This window comes from Malurus melanocephalus, unplaced genomic scaffold (assembly GCF_030028575.1).
Source record: "Malurus melanocephalus ecotype Western Australia unplaced genomic scaffold, MMel_1.1 scaffold_202, whole genome shotgun sequence".
In the NCBI taxonomy this organism is placed as follows: Eukaryota; Metazoa; Chordata; class Aves; order Passeriformes; family Maluridae; genus Malurus; species Malurus melanocephalus.
In genome coordinates this window covers 619,167-643,162 of record NW_026623434.1, presented here as the reverse complement: position 1 = coordinate 643,162, position 23,996 = coordinate 619,167, and the positions used below count along the sequence as shown (strand labels likewise).

The following is a 23,996-nucleotide window of genomic DNA, read 5'->3' as shown; positions in this document are numbered from 1 at the left end:
CAAGTTAATTCTGTTGGGAAGGAGAAAGAAGAAGGAACAACAATAGAGAAACAACTTTTGTAGCCTCTTCCTCTTCTGTTTCTTAAGGCTACAAGGAATTTAGTGTGATTATAAGCTCTACCATCTTCTGTTGTGACGCAAGGCACTCTTTCCCTTATCTTGCCACCTCTAGCAACCACACACATCCTGCATAGGCAACTAAATCTGTTCCTAAATGCAAAGGAAAAAAATATGCCATGTATCTGAGTGTGTCCCTAGAAGCCACATACATACTGTGAGAAATTAGACTGTAATCAGTTTGGGGTGGAAAAAATAGAATACCATACCATTTCTGTTCCTATTTTCAAGGCTAAGTTAAGCTGTAAATGGGGCTGTATTTTGAAGGAAATTTAATATGAACTAATGCAGGGTTTTTTAAACAGAATAAGCAATTATTAGAACCAAGCAGACATGCCTCCAAGTATCCCTAGACATCAGAACATTACCAGCCTAGTACTGACTGTTCCAAAAATAAAAAATAATGTGACAGTTGGAAAAGAAGTGCTATTTTAGAAATGAAACTGAGTGAGAGAATGAAAGTTATAACTAGCTATCCAGGAACACCAAGAAACTATTAGCCAGTGAGGTCTCTGCAGTCATTAATGTATCAGAAAATAACAGGCAGGTATATAAATAGCAGTGCTCTAGCCACATCTAGAGAAAATAGACTGTTCCCAGCCTCCACACCTTCCTTAAATGGGGTCATTATTTGGGCTGACAAAATAATTGTGGTGACATAGAGGACTTCTGTAAGACACCTGCCTCTGTCTTGCTTATCATTCTATCAATGAGAATTTCAAAGGGAAGATGATGAAAATCACAGCAGTCCACACATGGGAAATTGTTAAATGCAACAGGCATTAATGATAGCTGAGCATCAAAGGATCACTCTGTTGGCAGGCATGTGTTGTTCTGTAGATTTATAAGCAGTTATGTGGTTTGAAAGAAAATGTAACTCCAGACAACYTCTGTGATGACAAAAATAGTGGAACAGTAAGTAGTGACAGTAAGAGATCAATTGTGAAAAACAATATGGATTACCTAGAAATATGCTTAGTTGAACAACTTCTGTTTTAATGTAATCAAATGGAGCTTCTGTTAATTGCAGATTGCTAATTGCATTAAAGTAAATTAATAAATTACTTCCAAAATAAAACAAAACCAAAAACTCAAATACCCAAAAATAAACCCAAACCAAACAAAAACCCCATGCTAACTGCAGAGCCTAGAACCTGGAGTCAGTCCCTCAAAGCTTGCTACTCTGTCTTGTCATAACATTCTCTCCTTATGATTCCTCTTGCTGGCAGAGTTCCAAAGTAGTCCTTAGCCTGCTTAAAGCAAAGTCAGTAAGGTTACCACATGTGCTGTTTCTGCTCGGTTTTATGGTGTGACTGAAGAGGACTAAGGAGTGCTCAGATCAGCCTCCCATTAGGAGACATGGGAAGGTGATGATTTCCGCTGAACACAAATTCTCAGCAGTATATTCTTGTTGAAACAGGTGTACTACTTGGATATATATGCCGGGGGAAATAGCATCATGCTTTTATATTGACAAGCCTGTTTGCAAACAGCTGAGACTGACAAAATTGAACAGTGTAATAAGTCCAAAATGAATATTAGAGACCTAAAGAACTCAACCTGGAMAGGGTATTCAGTTTTTGGTTAGCAGCCTGCATCTACTGGACAGCTTCCCTGAAAATCCTTTTGCAAGCATTTGTACCACATCAACAATTTTTGACTCAAGACACACATGCAGGYTGAAAAACCTTAAGGAGCTGCCTCAAGAACAGTTCAAAGCAGCATTTTCCAGACTATTTCTACAAAAGAAAAAAAAAAAGTCACTACATTAAACTGCAGAAACCTGGCCATCTAACCCTGCAAGCAAATAAGAATAAATCCTTACAATAAAGGTATTCTRAAAATACAGCCCTAATTTGCATGCACAGTACATGATGTGTGCGTACACCATAGTGTCTCCTTAACCCAAAGGATGAGCTATGTTGAACACTCAGATTAACTGACTTAAAAAACCTCTTTAAGTTAGCCAAAGAAAACTATTAAGAAATACCTTGGCCAGTCTAAGAATTTTACTTAACCAAGTCTTTTACTTCCAGAAAAAAAGCAAACTTTTAGGTAAAATTAAAAATAATAAATAGAACCCAAAACCTAAAACATTTCCACTGAAGACTCTTAAAGATGAGAATGTTTYACTACAACATAAGAAAATGGGTTCCTGAGCAAAATTAAGGCTGGTTAAACTTTCCAACATGTTACAGCAGAAACAAGCCAGGTAATTTTTATGCAGGCAATTAATTTTTTCATTTCCATTATTCAGAGTATCAGATAAAATGATCAAGATGGGTCCTGCTAACCTACAAACTTATAAAAGATCAGCATTACATCTATGGGGAACCAAGGCAGCAATAGTATCCAATCACACAGAAAATTTGTGGTTGACTCAGAAACTGAATTCTTGATTTCCTGAAATCCAGTAATGTACTTTAACCACAAAAGCATCTTCTTTGTTGGTGAGGAAAAACCCATAATGAAGTTTAATGCACAAAAGAGAAGCAGCTGATATGACTATGAAGGCTTGCGTAAAAACCCAATTTACTGAAGAAAAGTGAACATTTACTTAAAAACAAATGTTCTGTTTTTAAAAAGCAGGTTGTCCAGATGCTGCAACCCAGAGACCCAGGCAAGTGTGTGGAAGGCCACCCTAGAAGTATGCCTCCAGTGGCAAGGGTCCAGCTTCACATACTTCTGATCCAGCCATAAAATGATCCCTGCGGTCATAACGAGAAAGAGACCACGGTGTCTTGCCTTACCACACAAGACAGCAGAAAAGAGAGAGGAGCACAGAATAGGCAAAGATTCCATCTGAAATTTTCCTTTTAATTTCAAGTCYTTTCTGAAGATGGACAAAATAGGAGGACTATTTTTGAGGAGATGAGAATAAATCCTGTATTATAGTTTTCTGTTATTAAATAGATCTGTATTAAGATTATGCACAGATTCTCCTCTGAAAGAGCACACATTCCCTTCAAGAACATTTAATTACTTCTTGCAGCCATTAACTACAACTTACACAGTAGCAAATCCAGGCAAGTTCTGCCTCACAAATGCATCCAAAAAGTACTCTATTTCTGGATACTCCACTCCATTTCTGGATACTCCACTCCTGTGGCTGTGTATCTTACATCTTATTATTTTAATGTCTAGGAAACTGTTGAACACCTTGCAAATAAAGGATGTGTTATACAGTTAAAGCCTTATTTGAAAAACTACCTTGTTAAAGGGAAAACAGAAAATCCTATGATATTTTTCTGAAGTGAAAAGGGTAATTTTTTCTCTTTGCCTCAAAATTTCTAAATTGCAGAGGATAACACAAATGTTTCTCCACATTTTAGATATGCCATCCTTGATTTATTCCTTGCAATATTTTATTTCTCTAGCTATCTAGACAAKTTGGGTCCAAATGCATACTACACAAAGTAAACCTACAGCTGACTTGCAGCCACTGTCACTTTTACATGGTTATTACAGGGCTCTCAAAGAGAAAAGGAAGTGACACAGAAAGGAAAAGCAATTATTATAGGTGTCTTTCAAAGAATGCAGCAGAGCCAGCAAGAAATATAAAATAACTTTTAAAACATATTAAACAGACAAGCCCCGATTTATGCACCACAGCAGCTTAACGCCAGCCTCCTCCCCTTYCCCCCCTCCACCCCCATGACTTTATAGCAATTGCTTCTTACTGCCCAGGGAAAAAGCAGCTCTGTCATACAGCTGAAGCCCACTTCTCTCACAGTCTCACTGGCTTTGCTATCCAGCAACATGGAGTACTGCATTTCTCCATCTCTTTGACACTATGCAGCTTAACAAATTTTGCACAGATGGGCTAAAACTGCATTTGTGTGGTAATGAAATAAACACATGGCCCTTCATGTGGGAGTGGCCATTCTGCTACTGCTACAATCTGGAGACCTTCAATGGAGGACACAGGACAAGGATTCCAGTATTTTCACATCAYGATGTTATTTCTTCATAGCTGTATGTAATTGCTACATTGAGTCCTAGAGGACTGAAARGAAAGGGTGCTCTGCCTGACCTTTCCCTTTGAATTTTTGTAAATAATTAGCCCACACCAGACATTAAGTGTAATTCAAACCAGCTGTAGAACTTCCTTTTCGTCTTCAMGCAGCAAAATCTGTTCCTTAGTTACTTGTCAAACCTAGCAGCAACATCTCTCTGAACTTGGTATGTGAACATACTATATTTCTGTCAGCCACCTTGCAGCTTTGCATTATTCAGCTCTTTCCTCCAGATTATTAAATATGTATCTCTGAATAGGAGTGAAACCATGTTCTGTAGCACAGTAAAAGCAAGTGCGCTCTTAAGCTGCATTGCCTTTCAGGGAAAGGAAAATTGCTGTTTTTCCAAGATATACAAGAGTTATTCTGCCCCCATCCAAGCTGAAGCATAACAAATTAATCACATAAATGTTTTCAAAACAAATCCAGAAAATAATCAGTGTATCTTCCTTATCTACTTACAGAGACAGAACTCGGTACAGCGTCTAAAATGAAGACCCTGAACMGTGTCCAACAAGAAATTTAAAGCTTAGGCATGTTCAATATCTTTAGAGCAAATAATTTTTTCTAAGCCAGTGGTTCAGTATTTTCTCAAACCCTTATCTATCTATASTTGATCTTTTTAAGAGACTTTGGTCTAGGTTTCATTCCATAGAGCCATAGAATGACCTGCGTTGGAAAAGACTTTAGAGATCATCTTGTTCTGACATGCCCACTGTGYGGCAGGGAAATCTTCACTAGATCAAGTTTTTGAGAGCTTCATCCAGCTTGGCCTTGAATACTTCCAGGGATGTGTTCCGGCCATCCAGTGAGCCACACCTTTTTTGGGCAACCTGTCCCAGTGCCTCAYCACCTTCACAGCAAAGGACTCCCTCTGAATATCTAACCCAAACCTACTCTCTTTCAATTTTAAGCCATTCCCYCTTGTCCTGTTGTTGCCCAATATCAAAAGAGAAAAAAATCCTGCAGTAGTGTTAAAATAGTAAAATAAAAAGCAGACCTTTATTTGGAAGCTTGTCCATAGGTGTCCYGGTGGTCATAGCCAAACTTGGAACTGGATTTCTACAATTTTATAGGTTCAATAAATTAGCATATTTAATAAACATTGTCCAGTTAGAAGAGCAGTTGGTTAGGCAATTTTTCCCCAGGTGCTGCCCCACTGGAGTTTGTCCAGGGCTTGTTTGTCCCATTTTATTGTTGTGTCTTCTTCTTGAAAATAAGACTAAACGTTATTTCAGGAATGTGTCATAAGGTTAGCTTATTGTTCAAAAACATAAGAGGGTAGGAAGAATACTAGGARCTACATAATTATGTAACACTATTCTACAGAGCTACGAATACATGAAAAATACATAAAAGCAGAAATCTCTAGGCATCACTGTCACTATATGACCTTGTAAAAAGTCGCACTATCTATCTTGTAGCTTCCCTTCAGGTACTGGAAAGCTGCAATTAGGTCACCCCAAAGCCTTTTCTTTTCCAGGCTGGACAAGCTCAAGTCCCTTCGCTTTTTCACAGAAGAGAATCCATCCCTCCCTCCATCYCTCCAATCAACTTGGTGTCCCTCCTCTGGACTCTTTCCAACAACCCAATGTCCTTCCTGGGCTAAGGAATCAAGAGCTGGGCACAGCACTTCAGGTGGGGTTTCAAGAGAACGAAGCAGAGGGGCAGAATCCCCTTCCTTGCCCTGCAGTCCACTCTGCTTTTGATGCAGCCCAGGACATGTTTGGTTTCTGGGCAGCGAGCACACCTTGCTGGATGATGTTCAGCTTCCCCTTCACCAGCACCCCCAAGTCCCTCTTGGCAGGGCTGCTCCAATAATAGTTCAGATGTTCAGATGCCCTCATCAATGTTTTCTAGGATTTAATCAGTACTTGCAAATCCTGAGAAAAATTCAAATATGGTGTTTTGCCTGATAGGAAAGCCTATACCTATCTACTAAGCAAATAAATAGAACATCATGAGACATTCCAGGAAACAGTTTATGTTGCACTTTGTAGCCCAGCTGCTTATAAATTTTCAAGTGAAAAAAAGCAGAGGCAAGACTWGTGTTCTCCAGAACAGCACAGTGCAGATAAGTTTTAGTGACATAGTTCACAAGACAGCAACCTGCATCTCATTCAGGGCAGTATTCACATGAAATACCCAAATCTGGAGCTGTTTCTGTACTTTCATTTCTTTCTTTACAAATATTAGCAATATCTGTTTTTCTTTTTTTAATTTCAAATTAATAGGTATCTTGAACAGTGTCTAAATGTACCACACCTACACCCCACACCCACAGCCCCGTTTCCTAGGTATTGGKTTAAAAATTAACTATAAGCCTTGCAGTAATTCAGGAGAGGACACACATTTTGCAGCTTTAGAAAAGACAGCAGTAAGCCCTTATTTTCTGGGTATTTTACATTAACTATGCCGAATGGGAGCAGGGTGATATAATCTTAGTAGTGCATTTCTCTGAGTAGAAATTGCTTCAGACTGAGTATCCCACTGCAGCTACATGAATTAACTATATATCTGAGTGGCAATACAGAATTTAAAAYTGACATTTAAAATATTGCTGGCATAGGTGGTAAAGCTAGCCAGAAACACTTCAAAATACTTCCTAATGGACATAATATTTAGACCATTTCTCATACCCCTAGACAACAGAKAAATTTTGAAATGCAAAATGTGTTAAAAAGTGATGGAGAGCTACCACATAGCAGTTTTACTTACTAACACTTCCTAAAAGTGAGGATACATCACAAAGCTTAGAAACATACTTGTAATATACTTTTTCTCCTGCTGTAATACCTTTCCACAAAGGCCACATCCAACAATGCAGATGTCTAGTCCATGTGCTCTGGTTTTAGTAAGTGACTGAAAATGATGCCTTGGGGTTTATCTGTTACCATGCAGACAAAACTACCCCTTCACACAAACTGAAGACAGACCACAAACTAGAACAAGACATTAACAGCACTTTTAATGTATCAATTTATTGCATATGTCAGTACATAAAAATAGAAAAGTGTTTTTTGTAAAATTAACTTTATTGTAAAAACCAACTAGAATGAGAATGTAAAACTTTGCCACAATTAGCACATATACAATAACATTTAAGCTTTGTCTACAAAACTTAGGAATACTTTATAAGACAATTTTGCCATAACTATATATTAAAGAAAAATCAAATAAAAAGCCTGCATCTCATAATCAGTGACTGTTTCTGAATTCAAAGCACATGTGTCATTTAGAACTCCAATATGCTATCTCTATTTACACATCTGCGGGGTTCTACTCTAAATTATACAAGCAGGATGGCATTGCAAATTATACCTAACGGGATACATGGCTGATCCCGCTACATGCAAGAGGCACTGATTTTATATTTGGCAGAAGTGCCCCTAGCAAAATTACCTGTCATTACCAAAAATAAAAATGTATTTTCAAGAATTGAATTATGAAATACAAATGGAGGTACGTCTGTATCTTTTTGCTAACAGAAGAGACCATAGCTWGGACTCTCAATTCAGCCTTGCCTTCTTCACTGCGAACATCCAATGGAACCCAAATTATTAGCTTAGAGATGCTGATATGCATATTTTGTATAAATAGTTAATCCTTCTGCCCTTCAACTGAGAGATTGTCYGTAGCCTACCAAATGCATTTGTGCTCTATTTCTAATTTTACCTGAGAAATGGACATGAGGGCAGCTAAACCAGTTAATATTTCTCCAGAAGAAAGCACAGCTTATCTCTCTGCATTTCACAGTTCAGAAACAAATCCTGGGAATGTAAACTTGGGTTGGTAGGAAGCCTCAAGTATTTCCACTAATTAAAACCACACACATGTGTGCATACACAACATCTTATGCTTCCTTACAAGGAACTCTACTGCTACAGCTGTTCAACTCCTGCCCCCCTCCAATTTTGTTTTTACTTTTTTTTTTTTAAATTAAATTTCCTCTTGCAAAACAGAAAATTTCTTTAATGAGCAAATATAAACTAYGATGCTTTCTTACAAACCTGTGAAAAGAACTCAGCCTCTTCCAAAACTAGAAATTTATATGTACAGGATCAATATTTGGGAAACATCTATACACAAATGGATACTGTTATGGGAAAACATGTAATGGTATTAAATAAAACAGTATCATGACATACCTTTTGGCAATTTAAAGTTATTATTACTATGTTGCTTGCAGTTCAGTTTTTAGCAGCAGATAAGTGTGATTTCTATCACACAGTCCATAAAATAAAAACAAGTCTTGACTTGTCAGAACAAGTTTCCTCCCCCTCCTTCCTCTCTCCCTTAAAGGAATGTAGGCAGAGCAGTGGAATATTTGCATAAAAACATCACTTCCTTCCCATTTTCTTTCAGTGGATTTCATAACCAATGCAATGAAAAATAGCATAGTAACATTCATTCACAAGTTTGTGGCCAACCTACTATATGGAAGGTGGAAGAAACCATACTAAGTGTAAAGGATATATATATGACAATTGTGTCAACTCATACCCAATACATGCAAAAATCAAAGTTTCATACTTATGTTCTGCAGACAATATAGTGAAAATACATGGCTTGATAATAAAAAGTAGCGTTTAGATACAGCCCACTTTGAAGAGTTTCAGATTGYCATAATCTTACACCACACATTGGACTTTGTCTTAGTAACTGTGCTCAAATAGGAATAATTAGTTTGTATACTAGTACCACATACTACTAGGGGTATTTTGAATTGAGGGTTTTGTCTTGATCAGTGGGAACAGGGATTAAATACCATGTTACATTAGAAATTGAYGTTTTGTGAAAACCTCCAATGGTATTTAATGGAAAGATATGACAACTTCTGAAACAATTACTTTCTCTCAATTCCATCTTCAACAATCTATTCTTTTGGCTTTTTCAACTGATTTTTAGAAAAGCAGTATTTGACTGCTACTCTTCCTTTTCTCCCTCCACCTCTATTCTGAAGCAATGTGAAGTAGATGAAACAATCTATGCAAGCAGCTCACATCTCACTGCAAAATACATCAGGGAAAGGCAATGCTATGTCTGTCAAGTCCTTTCTGCTACACAAACACTGCCTCGTCTCCCAGGCCCCAGCCAAACTTCTCCAATATACCTTGCCCATGTGCCCCCTTCCCCAAAAGAAAAAAAAAAAATACCACCACTGTAAGGCTGAAAAAATAGTTTTGGTTTCATTCAGATTAAAAACTATGCTCTCTGATTTAAGGTCTACAGAACCACAAAGATTTTCTCAATCAACTCCAAGAAAACCTTAATACCAATATCACAAAAGATACTTACTGGAGAAAGCAGCAACTTTTTGTATGCATATGTCTTCAAAAAAAAAAATTAAAAATCACATTTATGAAAAGATGTATCATTCTATTTACAAATTGCTGACAACTACTACCCATGTGTACAAAATAAATATAATTCCATTAGGAGGCGTAACCATTAAGGCACCAGTCCAGGTAAGCAGTTTTATTCAACCAGAGAATTTAAGCACAAGCTTAAAAAATGACTGCCCCTTAGGAAACAGATTTTAAGTGTGTGCTGAAATGCTTTTCTGAATCAGGACAACATGGCAGAAAATTTATTTAAAAATTTGAATCCAAAGGGCAATTGTACAGATTGTGTGGATGATTTTCCAATTTGTTCTTTCCATAAAAAAATATTTTGAAGAGGCAAACTCAGCTGCAGCAATAAGAAATTAAACCTGCAGAAGATAYTGAAACAGCTCTCACACTCCAATAGGGACTCAGCTAACAACATATGTCTTTGATCACAGAGTCATCAAAGTTGGAAGAGATCTTAAAGGTCAAGTACAATGATCTAGTACAATCATCAACCTAACACCACCATAATCACCCCTAAACCATATCCTCAAGTGCCACATCCAGATGGCTCTTGAATGATTCYAGAGATGGGGACACCACCACCTCCATGGGCAAGTTAGTCCAATGCTTAACCCCTCTTTCAGTGAATGCTTTTTTTATAATACCTCATTTCAACCTTCCTTAATGTAAGGCCATTTCCTCTCATCCTTGCACTAGAAAGACAGCAGAAAAGGCCAGCCCTCACCTGGCTACAGACTCCTTTCAGGTGGCTGTGGGGAATGATAAGGTCTCCCCTAAACAAACCTCTTCTTCAGACTAAACTACTCCAGCTCCCTCAGCGACTCCTCACAGGGCTTGTGCTCCAGACCCTTCACCAGCTCTGCTGCCCTTCTCTGCTCCATGCAGAACATGCTYCAGCACCTCAATGCCTTTCTTGTAGTGAGRGGCCCAGAACTGAATGCAGGATTTGAGGTGTGGCCTCACCAGTGCCCAGTACAGAAAGAAAATCACTTCCCTACTACTCCTGGCCATACCATGTTCAATACAGGGGCCAAGATGCCACTGGCCTGCTTCACCACTGTGGGTTTATATCCAGCTGGCTGCCGACCAGCACCTTCAAGGCTCTCTTCTGCTGAGCAGCTCTCAAGCCACTCTTCTCCTAACCTTTGGTGCTGCATTMATTTGTTGTGACCCAAGTGAAGAATCCAGCCCTTGGCCTTGCTGAATGTTGTGCAGCTGGCCTTGGTTCATTGCTCCAGTCCGTCAGAATCTGCAGAGCCCTCCTAGTTTCAACGATAGTTCTAGGTGGTCATATCTGSTCATTTGTATTATCCTTATGGTATAACAACTGTATACATTAATCTTGAATAATGTGATCACTGGTAACTATTTGAGTTTGTTTTTTTGGAGGTATAAATAAAGGGCACAAACATTTAACTACACCAGCCTAAAAGCCTGAACACAAAAACCCTACTTTTACCTTGTATGACCATTCATTTTGCCTTGAGAAATACCACCTCAAATGCTCAAGCAGATTAACACTAACAAATAGTTTGCCTGTACATTAGCAAGGAGAGCTTGAGGCAGAAAGGAGCTTAGATTGCRCTGCTCTCTTTCTGAAAGTTACTTCTATTTACTATGGACAAATTGCCTGGGTAAAATCCTGAAATCACGATGTTAGGCACATACCACCGTCTGTGTACTATTATAATACAAATTGTAAGTAAAAACAAGGACAGTATCTTTTCATCTTCAGCTGCAGTTTGACATACGTAAGTTTGCATAACCATAAAAACCAGTAATAACCCAGGATAGTATACCTGCAAGTATACGCTACCATTTATGTTTTGTATTATTTAGCACATTAAAGACTTCCCACTTTGCATAATATAAAATTTTAAGAAATAAAACACTAATCTCATGCATGGCACACTTTAAATAAACTCTAAGAGAAGCAACAAATCATTGTGCTAACCATGGCTGTCCAAAAAGCTCACACGTACAGCAGTGAATACTGAAGAGCCTCCCATTGCTCTAAATACATTCTGTAYTACTTTTGTAGCAAGTTCCTTTAATAGCATCTGTTGTACATATCAAACAAATGGATTATATGGACAGAGATACCAAAAAAGTATGAGAAAGACAAAAAWATGGTTCATTTACAATGCTGCAAATGTAAAAGTTATCTGGAACATCTTAATAAAATATCAGACTTTTCCAAGTTTAATTTCACTCTTTAGGCAAGTACAGACATGACAATACACTTAAAAATGGACATTCTTTTATCACTCATCACAAATCAAGGTACAGTGCAGGTACTTGCCCCATCCCAAAGAACATCAATTATATTATTGTTACGTTAGATGATGTTTTCGCCATTTCTTCAGGGGAGTGACTCTTTATTACTTCTTTGATGAACTGTTCAAGTGCAGTGAAATAACCCTGGCACTGCCAAGTGTCATTATGAGTTCCATCAGGAAATATCGCCAATCTCTTAGTCCGAGCTGGGGATAATTCATAAAGTTGTTTCATCATAACTGGTGGAATTAACTGGTCAGACAACCCAGAGATGAAGAGAGAAGGCATTCTGCACTGAGAGATTTTTCTGTAGGATAGAAATTTATTTTTGTAGCACCATAACGGAAGATATCTCATCGGAAAGAAAGAGAACAAAGTGCTGGCCATGTACGGGATGCTAAGAAAGGTGTTCTCCACCACRATGGCAGAAATCCTATGGGAATTTTCAGAAGCTAAGTGAATAGCTACTGCTCCCCCCAAGGAACGGCCAAAAAGAAAAATTTTTGTTTTATCGAGATCAGACCGAGTCATCACATAGTCTAACACGGCCTCAGAATCTAAGTACAAGCCTTCTTCGCTTGCTTCTCCTTCGCTTTTTCCATACCCTCTATAATCGACCAGAATTAAGTTTACTTTCAGGTTTACCAGCATTAATAAAGCATTTGGCAACCTGTGGCCAATGTTGCCTGCATTCCCGTGAAAGTAAATGATGGTTGGAGAATACGCTGCATTGTCCCCTGTGTATCTCAGCAGAATAAGATTGAGAAGAACTCCATCTTTGGTTTTGATGAAGATGTTTTCATGTGGTATACCAGTAGGCATAGGAACATAAAGGCGTGATGAAGAGGGCTGCTCAGGAAAGTAAAGCAGAACATCCTGGAATTTATATAATATACCCGCTATTGATACAAATATTAATATAAGTAGTATAATGCCTCCGTACAAGTGAAAAGTCACTATCAAGGGCAAAAGACAAATACGGCAGAGACTCCAAGACCAGGAAGCCAAAGCTAGTAGCCATCTCTTAACAAAGGTCCAAAGCATCCATGATTTTTCCATTGTAGAAAGTCAGTGATCTTTTACTCCAAGTAAATCCTGCAAAAAACCCAAATKTATACACATAAATATATGGAAAATAAAAAGGAAGCAATTTAAGCATTTGTACTTGCAGAAGATTAATGACAAGTCAATGTATTTGAGCATTAACATCAAATTTGGTGGCAAACTCCCTTTGAACTTTTGGAAGCCATTTGACTCTGTAAARTTAGCAGAAAAGCAATGATAAGGACAGGCTTTAGAAGTCTTCAAAAAATCCCATTTACAGTATTTCAGCAGGCAAAGTCCATTAAGAAGATTGGTTGACTGAGACCACAGTCTTTCCCTAAAACTTTCCTAGTAATCAACAGAACAAGCATACAGACTTTATCATCAGTTTGTCAAAGCTTCTAATCTAAGTAATTCTAGAATCCAGAGGACACAAAATCTTTATTTCTAAGTTGCCAAGTAGCATTCAGTAAGCCTGCCCACATCACTCTCCAGCCACTCACCACACATCCCAGCACTGCTATGGGTTAGTGACCCATGGTTAGACCCATGTTTTTTGGTATCTCAATTAACTATGATTAAAAAGCAATTCCTGAACTGCTCAGAAGAGAGACTCCTCTATACTACGATACTGCATAGTAGTTACAYTTGTGACAGCTTTTTTTGCTATATTTTGATTGCTTCTGATTTATAATGATCAATTTCCATTATCAGATCAGTAGCCTGCATTAAGTCTTAAGCTAAATGGAAGATTGTATCATCATGCAAGATCACTGAAAACAGCCAGCTAACTACATTATTCTCTSGTCAATGAAAAGCCCTGCCAAAAGAGCAAACATGAAAACAGACYCATGACAAAAACATACATGCAGCAAAAAGTGAGGAGAGTAGTGTTGATGACAATGGTTTAAACCTTCTTTCCAATCAAAAGAGACAGTTAATCTCTCACCATTTGTACAAGCTCCCACAGTATTCACCCCTGGTTCATACGGAAACAGGAAAAAACTGCCAAGCCTAYACAAGAACTGCAGTAGCCATTCAGTCACCACTAAATTGAATTCTGCCTGGAAGGGACAACACAAACTCACCTGTTTAAGAACACTAAGTTCTTATATATAGCAGGTAATAGTTACAGTTTAAACACAAAGTTATAAAAATCTCCTAAAATKATACAGTGCAGCAATAATCTGAATTAGCTCCAAAGGAGTTTGACATGCAGAAATGCATCCAAGCATTCTAGACCAGCCATCTTTGTTAGGCTCCAGTGAGAAAGAGTGTCCTCTGCAACTACAGCCTTTGCATTCCACAGATAGCAGCATCCAATCTGACAACGAAAAACTGGCATCTCTACCCATTTTATGCAAAAATTAGAAATAAATCAGAAATAAAAATAAATCTGTTACAACTCAAGATACATTCATTAACCAAAACCAATGTGATTATTGAGCTTTCATATAGTGCATCTACTCCAAACACCTAAAAACACTCTTTACACCTAAAACTGGTGAAATACAGTCTAAAAGAGCAGTTATCCCAACTTTATTATCTTATATTATTTATAAGTTCATGTTTATCATCAACATCCAAGTATGCACAAATATTGACTATATGAAAATTTAATTCCTGTGATACATTTCTCTAGAAAAGAATTCACGATGATTAGGAGACACATAAAGTAGCTACCTCAGTTTCCAAGGAAACTTCCTAAGTAAGTYAACAAGCATTTCCTGCATTACATTTGAATACTATAATAACATTGATAATGAGACTGTAAAACCATTCTCCTTACCTACACAAGTCARTATTTTGCTGACTTCCTTATAAAATGAAACTCCAAAAATGCTTTCTCAACAAGATATTCGTGAAAGTAAGAGACCCACTGTTAAACACAACTACTAAGAGACAAAGAAGTAGTAAAAATCTCACTTGAAGTGATGAAGTTTTGCAAATGGCTATCCCACATAGACTAAGGTTKATTATTTGGAGACTGATACCCACAGCTGATTTTATAAGCCATGCCAGTTTCATTTGAGCACCACTTGTATTTTTATTTCAGCAGGCTAGTATTAACAAATTCTATACTACTGAAATACTGCTGCTGTGAGATTACTTCTGACATATGTGTGTATATACAAATACTTTGCTACTGGAATTTCAAATCCAGTACATACTACAACTAAAGCTCAACATACAGAAAGTAGTTAGCAGGAAGGGCAAACTACACAGCCACAAATGTTTCACACTCACTATATATTTAAATGAAGCYGACTACTTTGCAATACCAAACAATTACATTGCTATTAGTTTTCTTCCCTGCTACATGAAACTTCATTAGTTTCTCTCATTTCCAGGCCTTCCCATCCTATTGCAAGATTTGTTAGCTTGAGAACTAAGACATAAGYTTCTCCTAGGTTCTTCCCACCTTCCAATACAAATTAAAAGATCACTAGAACAGAAAATGAGAGTTTCTCAAGCACACAGGCCTAGAAGACACTCTAAGACAAATCAATACAAGCTCATTCTCAATAAAGCTACAATCCACGCTTTCTATGGAGCACAAAGCAACAGAGCTTCCAAACCCTACCTTGAACAACAGAAAATGATACAAACAGATCCAAACTTCTACTTGAAGGACAGAAAAGAAAGGGTAAGCTAATACAGTAATTTTCAGTGAGCAATAAGGTCAGCACTTTTTGAAGTATATGTGATTTGAGACTGTTCAACATACTGCAAGACAACACACATACTCACAACTCTCTTCTTGGTCTTTATTTCCCACTACTGTTGTACTGGATGGGCAGTTAGGAACTGCTCAAGCAGTTTATGATGTAACACCTTGTGACCCAAATACTGTCTTGAATTATGAAGAGCATGCATTGCAATTCTCCTGTATCTACAATTCTGTGACTAATAGGGAACCAGAATGATCAGGAAAAGGTGTGAGAGTACGATAGGAAATAAAAGAGAGAACTGTGAATTTAGACTCTGATCCACCACTTGGACAAACCTGATCCTCTCTCCAAATAGGACCGCTTCTGTTCCTAGACTACAYGAACCACTCATGGACTTGCTCCATAGCGGCCTCACGTCCCAGTTATGGCAAGAAGCATTCACCCCCTTAAGTTCTTGGAGGGCATTCTTGAGTCATACTCTTTAAAAAAGTAATTTTTTGGAAGAAACACTGCATTRCAGCACTATATTTCAAGTACTTGTAACTTTGCAAACAACAAAATATTTACCATAACAAGAAGTCACATGCCATTTTACAGCATTCATAGTATTTTATAATCACTGATTATTTAAACCAAGCTAAAGGCTAGRTAAATAAGTTTCAGCTTTGTGTTGCATATGTTGATATAGACACACAACCCTACATCTGCATCTCTACTGCTGAATCCACAGCCTAGGAACCATTGCAGACTTCTATATTCTATCAKATGAGCTACATTAGAAAACTATTGAAGATAGAAATCACTCAGAACAACAAAAAATTTGAGAAAAAGTAATTATTTATGATCAAGGTATTTTAACAATATTCTGCTTTGCCCTAATGTTATTTTTAATGGGTTAATGCCATTATCAACAGAAAAAAAAACCCCACAAAAATTCAAGTGTACGTTTAAAGTACTGGGGAACAATTTTTCGTTCATTTTGAATGGCAGCTGAATTTGCCCTTGCATTTGCCACAAGTTCTGTTGTTTTGTCTTTGTCTACATTTTTAATATTAAAAGTACCATTTTCATACACTAATCATATCATAAAACATTTACCTTTAGATGTGATGATTTCCCAGGATTCATCTCTGCCTGAAAGACAATTTCATTTATGAATCTTGAGTAAAACTGCTTTTGAATTACACATGTAATTTACTATTTATCTTGTTACTTGAAAGAAAGMTAAGTGCTAAGAGCCAAACCCCCTAGAAGTTACAACTGCTTCACTAATGAGACTGTSCATCTCATGCTCCTCCCRTCAAACTGAATGCTCATTTGAAACWTGTGATGAACTTGAAAATGTCTTATAATTAAGTTCAAGAATCACAAKGAARTGTCCTAGACTATATGCACTCCAGACAGTATATAACAATAYTATAATTATATACAGATATAATAAATTTTATTAACAATAATTACACTTATTATAACTATATTTAATTATTTATATCATTATTCTTAATAATAAAAATTATTAAACTTCATTTAATTWAAAAAATTATACCAGATGTACATTGCCTCCTTAAAACTTTTTACTGCATAAAGTTAGTGCTAAGAAGCACCATCAGGTTTAATGGCGGCTTCCTTATTTAAGAGATTTTWAAAAAACTCTCAAGTCTTAACTTGGCTCACTGGAATCCTTTGTATCTAAAAACAAACAAACAAATCAGATATTTCTCAGTGTTCTCAAGAAATACCTAAATACACCTGTTTGTTTCTACTTCACTTCCTTTTCCTAGACTACCTCCTGCAGATACAGACAAGATTTGCACAAGTGTTACATTTACTCATATTTATTCAGAAGACTTCTGCAAATAATAATATTAAGTCCTCAACTGTAAAAAGCTTCATAGGGGGAATTGATCTGCAAGAAAACCTACAAGCCTAGTAAGGACAAGAAAAATACACTTTCTTAATACTAAAATCCTAGAGAGACACTCAATTAAAAAAAAAAAAAAAAACAAACCAAAAATCCTACAGCAAAGTAGCAACTTCAAACGAAGGGAAAAGCACAGTAAAAATAACTTAAGAGCTCTGGCTTTAAAATCAACGAGACACTTGCCCTACTTATTTCAAGCAGCCAACATCCACAGCTCTGCATCAAGTTGTACATACTCATACCTGAAAATGTCTTCCCCTTAATTCGTGCAACACTTCTCCTCCCAGCTGACAAACATTACAAAGTGTCATCATAATTCAATGTCTTGAATTACGATGATACTGTTCAAAAAACCCCCAAACAATAACAAACCAAGGCTGGCTGYATTGGAACCTTAGCTTTGTAGGGACCATAGGCTCTTAAAACAGAGTACTTTCCAGGCTTGTTAAATTAATTCCTTCTAGACTTAAGAGAGACACCCAGTTCAGCCTTTCCGAAAAAGTCACTTGGCCCCTTAAGCACATGACAATGATCATCAGCCCCACTTTCTACAAGCACCCATTTGCAGGAATTGTTCCATATGGCAATGGAGATAAACAAAACACTGGAGCAAGATCTTGCTGCCAAGAAGCTAAAGATCTCCTGGGGCTTCGCAGGAAGGCACCTGCAGGAACTTTCATCAGCTCTGTCAAGGAAGAAGCTCCTCGGCAGCCACGTCCCTCTGTGCGGGCGCAGGAGCCGCACATCGCCCGGGACAGCGTCCTGCCTGCTGCCGCTCCACGGAAGAGACGCGTTTGGCCCCGGCGACACCGCAAAGCCCAAACGGAACCCAAAGCCCAAAGGAAACCCGAACCCCGCCCGCCCCGGCGCGGCCTCACCCGCCGGGCCCGCTCCCCTCCCGCGCCGCGCTCGGCCCGGCCCGAGGCGCCGCCAGACCCACCGGCCGCATCCTCCCGGGGGCCGCCGCCGGGGCCTCGGGCCAGCGCACACCCCGACGCGCAACTTCAACCACCGCTCCTTCCTCCCGAGGCAGGAAGTCACCGCAGCCGCGGTTCCGCTTCCAGGGCACAGCCCGGCCGTTCTCCCTTYTCTCCCCGCCTTTCCCCGCCCCGGGCTCCGCCAGCCTTGCCCGCCCCGGCCCGGGGGCGGAGCGCGGAGGGCGGTGTCAGCAGGTCGGCCCTGCTCTTCCGGGGCGGAGGGAGGCCGGTGTCACCCCGGCTCCGCAGGTACCTGGGCTCKCCGTGAGTCTCCCCTGGGGTGGCCGTTCCTCCATCGGCGCTGCTGKCTCTTCCCGTGCGGAGCGGAGGGTGCCCCGCGGGCCGTGTCCGCTCCCCCCGCGCCGTGGCCATGGCAGCGCCGTGTGGGCGGTGGGGGTGCGGGGCGGTCCCTCTCCGCGGGGCGAGCACCGGCTGTGGCCCCGTAGGGCACCGCACCCTCCGCCGGGCGACAGGGGCCGAGGCGGGTGGTGTCGGGGGCGGGCTGCGTTCTCCCCAAAGGTGGAGGAGGAAATCGGTCTCCGAGCAGTGAAAGCTCCCGCCTGGGCAGCAGCAGCGGGAGGGGAGCGCGGTGCCTTCCCCTACCTTGCAGTCAGTCTTCTGCCTAGGTGATGCCGGAGTTTCCATGGCACAGCCTCTCTGCTGAGTTTGACCCTTAACTAAGGTCGGCGGTGCCAGCTGGCGACCTTTGAGATAGTGGTTAAATCTTAATTGGAAAAATGAGAAAAAACCTAAATCCTAATGAGAGATTTTTTTTTTTTTTTTGAAACCGAATAATACGCTGGCGTTATGTTTATAAATATATGATTTTGTTTTGTTCCCAGCAGAAAACAGACTGATGGCTTCCGCACCTGTTTCACAGTCTCCTSCTAAAAAAACGGTGGCCTCTCATGTGCCTTTTGCAGATCTGTGTTCTACTCTGGAGCGAATACAGAAGTGTAAATCTCGTCCAGAGAAAACCAAGTATTTCAAGGATTTTCTTGATTCCTGGAGGAAATTTCATGATGCACTYCATCAAAAAGAGAAAGATGTCACAGATTCTTTTTACCCAGCTATGCGACTTATTCTTCCACAGTTGGAAAGAGAAAGGATGGCATATGGAATTAAAGAAACAATGCTTGCGAAACTCTATATTGAGCTGCTTCATTTGCCAAAAGATGGAAAAGACGCTGCAAAGCTTTTAAATTACAGAACACCCACGGGCTCACGTGGAGATGCTGGAGATTTTGCAATGATCGCATACTTTGTGCTAAAACCTAGGAGCCCAAAACAAGGCAGACTGACAATAGAACAAGTCAATGAACACTTAGATGTGATAGCTAATAATAATGCTGCTAAAAACAAGGGTCAGTTAAAGAAAAGCCTTCTTCAGTTAATTACCCAGAGCACAGCACTGGAACAAAAATGGCTTATCCGAATGATTATAAAGGATCTAAAGCTTGGTGTTAGTCAACARACTATATTTTCCATTTTTCATCCTGACGCTGCTGAATTGCACAATGTTACCACTGATTTGGAAAAAGTTTGCAGACAGCTGCATGATCCCTCTGTCTCACTTAGTGATGTTTCWATCATGTTGTTTTCTGCCTTTAAACCGATGCTTGCTGCTATTGCAGATATTCAGCAAATTGAGAAACAAATGAGTAACCAGACATTCTACATAGAAACTAAACTGGATGGTGAACGGATGCAGATGCACAAAGATGGGGATGTGTACAAGTATTTTTCCCGAAATGGGTTTGACTATACTCAGCAGTTTGGTGCTTCTCCCCTTGAAGGTTCATTAACGCCATTTATTCATAATGTATTTAAGAGCAATATACAAAATTGCATTCTTGATGGTGAAATGATGGCTTACAATCCTGCGACACAAACCTTTATGCAAAAAGGAAACAAATTTGACATAAAAAGAATGGTGGAGGACTCTGATCTGCAGACCTGCTTCTGYGTATTTGATGTATTGATGGTTAATGATCAGAAGTTGGGGCATGAAGTACTAAGCAAAAGATATGAAATCTTAAGYAACGTATTTACCCCGATAAAGGGCAGGATACATGTTGTCCATAAGAGAAGTGCCAGGACAAGAAAAGAAGTAATTGATGCTTTAAATGAAGCAATAGATAACAGAGAGGAAGGGATTATGGTGAAAGATCCCATGTCCACCTACAAGCCAGACAAACGTGGGGAAGGGTGGTTAAAAATCAAGCCAGAGTATGTCAATGGATTGATGGATGAACTGGATCTTTTAATTGTTGGTGGTTACTGGGGGAAGGGGTCACGTGGTGGAATGATGTCTCATTTTCTGTGTGCTGTTGCAGAGACGCCCCCTCCAAATGAAAAACCGACCATTTTCCACTCCATTTGTCGCGTYGGCTCTGGCTATACTATGAAAGAGTTGTATGATCTAGGCTTGAAACTGGCTAAACACTGGAAGCCCTACCATAGGAAGGACCCCCCTGGTAACATTTTGTGTGGAACTGAGAAACCTGAAATGTACATTGAACCTTGCAACTCTGTCATAGTTCAGATCAAGGCAGCTGAGATTGTTGACAGTGATATGTACAAAACTGACTGTACTTTGAGATTCCCCCGAATTGAGAAGATAAGAGAGGACAAGGAATGGTATGAGTGCATGACTTCAGACATGTTAGAAGATCTCAGAAACAAAGCACAAGGAAAGCTGGCATCTAAGCACCTTCATATTGATGAGTATGATGAGCCACATGAGAAAAAAAGGAAAACTGTTTCAAAGGTGAGGAAGATAATTGGAATAGCTGAGCAATTTAAAGCCCCTGATCTTTCTAGTGTAAGCAAGGTTTCAAATTTATTTGAAGATGTTGAGTTTTGTGTTATGACAGGAACGGGAAAATACTCAAAGTCTGAGCTGGAAAGCAGGATAGCCSAATGTGGTGGCAGTGTGGTACAGAACCCAGGTCCAGACACTTACTGTGTCATTGTAGGAGCTGAGAATGTCAGAGTGAAAAACATCATTGCTTCCAACAAATATGATGTGGTGAGGGCGGAGTGGCTCCTACAGTGTTTTCAAACCAAAATGCTGGTGCCTTGGCAACCAGCCRTTATGATTCACATGTCTCCTGACACAAAAGAACATTTTGCTCGTGARTATGATTGTTATGGAGACAGTTACACAGCAAATACAGATGTTGCACAGCTCAAGGAAGTGTTCTCAAGAGTGAAAAACAATAAGACAATGCCTTTGGACTTGATTGCAGAGATAGAAGAACGTTATTCGTGGAACAGTCGCCAGCTCAGTATATTCAGAGGAAGCACTRTTTATGTGGACTGTTACGCTGTTGTTAATGAGCCCCAAAGCAAAATCCCTGGAACCACACTATCAATTAGAGCTTTGGACCTCCGTTTTTATGGTGCAAAAGTAGTTTCTCACCTTGAAGAGGGTGTCTCCCATGTTGTTGTAGGAGAAGATCATTCACGGGTAGAAGAGATGAAAGCACTCAGGAGAACATTTGGGAAGAAATTTAAAATTGTATGTGACCTTTGGGTAACACATTCAGTGGAGGAAGGAGTCGCAAAGAATGAAAATCAGTACTTAGTTTAAAGCAGTTTTTAAGAATGGAGCAAAGGCATGATTGGATTGGATTTTGTGAGGTTGCCTTAAATATTTTATGTGTTTTCATATCCGTTTAAAGCTGGCTCTGGCTAAAGAATAATACTGTATTGCTGAAATCAGAGGAAGGCTTTTTATTTTATTGTTGCGGAAGCAAGAGGATGCTAAACTATGTTGGAGGAAAAAAATTACCACAGGATAAATAATATAAGCCTTTTAACCCACAAACAGGTCTCAGGAGAGATTTACTATTTTACATAGATAAAATGTTTGAAGCTAGCTAGTTTGTTCTAGCTTTAATAATGCTTGCCTCCATTGTTCAAAATGGAGACAATAATTTACTATTTTGTGGAGATTCTGCTATTTATATTGTTTAGTTACCAATTTGCGATCACATGCATGGTTTTGTGGACTTGTATGTATTCCATATGCTAGAGAATTCAGTAATTTATAAACTTCATTTGGACTATTTTAACTTGTTTACATTGGTTTTAGCATTAAGCACCACACAGACTCAGAAGCACTTTGATTTTAGGATTTTAGGATACTGTGTAGATCCCATGTTTCTTCAGGTAAATAGCCTTTGTGCAATAGAATCTAAACTTTTCATTGAGATGATAAATAATAATGACYTAAATATGTATGAAATGTTGATCAATTACTTAAAAATTATAATGATCTCCTGTGCTAGTTACAGTTTAACTGGGAAGTGTGACAGGACTAGGCTTTTACAATTAACAATCAGTTTATCTTTTAAAAATGCTTCTTAATTTATTGTAGGATTAATTTCCAAATATCCACTTCAATGTATATTTTTCCAATTACTAAATAAAATCTATTTTTAAAGTCTGCCTGGTATTTATTTTTAGTAAGCAATAACTTTTGAAAAGCACAAAACTTAGTTTCTAATTTTGCTGTTAGATAATTCATGCATTAACTTTGAGGGGAGWAAACTTGAGGCCTCATTTCTTGTTATGTCAACATTGGTATCAAATAGAAATTAAGTTGGGCAGACCACAGGCAGCCAGTTTTAGCTGACCTCTTTCTTCAGTAACAAAAGTTCCTGTAAAAAGAAATGAGAAATGTTRTATGGAAGTTGAATTGGAAGGAATGTATTGATATCTCTTAGTGTATTAGGAGCTCCCTTACTATTTAAAATGTACTCAAAGGTAAAATGTAATAGCCACTGTCCACAAATTTATTGTTACCAGGCCTGCTTTGGCCATTTTCTTGAGTGGGGCTTGTATGGTGGAACTGTGCTGTTTGTTGGTGAGGATGCTGCCTTGTGCCTGTCTTGCTGTTCCCCTAGCATGCTATCCGTCTTGGAGCTGCCTACATGCATCCCTTGACACAACAGGGATTTGAATGAATGAAGGAAAGCTGTCTGCCTCGCTTCCCTTTTATGGGAATCCTCACCTTTCTTTGTTCTCCTGATATTTGTCTGGTATTTAGTGTGGGTGTGAAGTCCTTTCCAGAMCCAAATTAAAAATTGTGGAAAGCTTGTCATCTTTTTACTGTAATACATYTGGTGAAACACTTAAAAACTGTGTGGTTCCTGTTGCTCAATTTCCASCTACTCTTTCCTGAAAGAGTGCATCTATATATTTTAAAAGTCTGTATTAATATCCTTGAAAAGCAGAAGATCTATCTATTCAGGTGAAATCAGTCAAAATCTGTCAGCTGTAGTAAATGACAGGTAAGATGTACTATTCTGTTCATGGCATCTCAGTTTAATGTGGKTAGAGATTTTAAAAAGCTTTGTAGTTTGCTTGTGGGTTTTTTATAATACTTGGTGTCACTCTTTCTGTTAAAATACAATCAAAAGCCATTTAATCTTTCCAATCTGTATGTAATCATAGTTGAAATTCCTTCGAAAGAGGAACTTGAAGTTTTCAAATGTCATGAAAAGTATTTAAAATTGTTCATTTGAAGGTGACTAGGGAAATGTCTTTTAACACAGTTCAACTGAACATAAAGCATCTCCAGCTGGTAGCAGCTGTTGTACCACAAAACA

General features: G+C 38.9%; 2 protein-coding genes across 4 annotated transcripts; one reads left to right on the top strand and one right to left on the bottom strand.

Annotated features, from left to right (window-relative positions):
* Positions 1–9,297: 9,297 nt before the first annotated feature.
* ABHD13 (abhydrolase domain containing 13) lies at positions 9,298–18,405 on the bottom strand. Of its 2 annotated transcripts, XM_057373567.1 has the most exons (3): positions 18,342–18,403; positions 16,579–16,614; positions 9,298–12,859 (listed from the first exon to the last, which is right to left on the bottom strand). In XM_057373567.1, exon 3 carries the CDS (start codon positions 12,821–12,823, stop codon positions 11,810–11,812), a length of 1,014 nt encoding a protein of 337 aa, XP_057229550.1. In that variant the 5' UTR covers positions 12,824–12,859; positions 16,579–16,614; positions 18,342–18,403; the 3' UTR covers positions 9,298–11,809. The 2 variants fall into 2 exon arrangements, with proteins under 2 accessions (XP_057229550.1, XP_057229549.1); XM_057373566.1 differs by lacking the exon at positions 16,579–16,614 and having other exon boundaries at positions 18,342–18,405.
* Positions 18,406–18,513: 108 nt separating this feature from the next.
* Positions 18,514–23,460, top strand: LIG4 (DNA ligase 4). 2 transcript variants are annotated; one of them, XM_057373564.1, is made up of 2 exons: positions 18,514–18,627; positions 19,224–23,460. In XM_057373564.1, exon 2 carries the CDS (start codon positions 19,235–19,237, stop codon positions 21,971–21,973), a length of 2,739 nt encoding a protein of 912 aa, XP_057229547.1. In that variant the 5' UTR covers positions 18,514–18,627; positions 19,224–19,234; the 3' UTR covers positions 21,974–23,460. The 2 variants fall into 2 exon arrangements, with proteins under 2 accessions (XP_057229547.1, XP_057229548.1); XM_057373565.1 differs by having other exon boundaries at positions 19,221–23,460.
* The last annotated feature ends 536 nt before the right edge of the window (positions 23,461–23,996 follow it).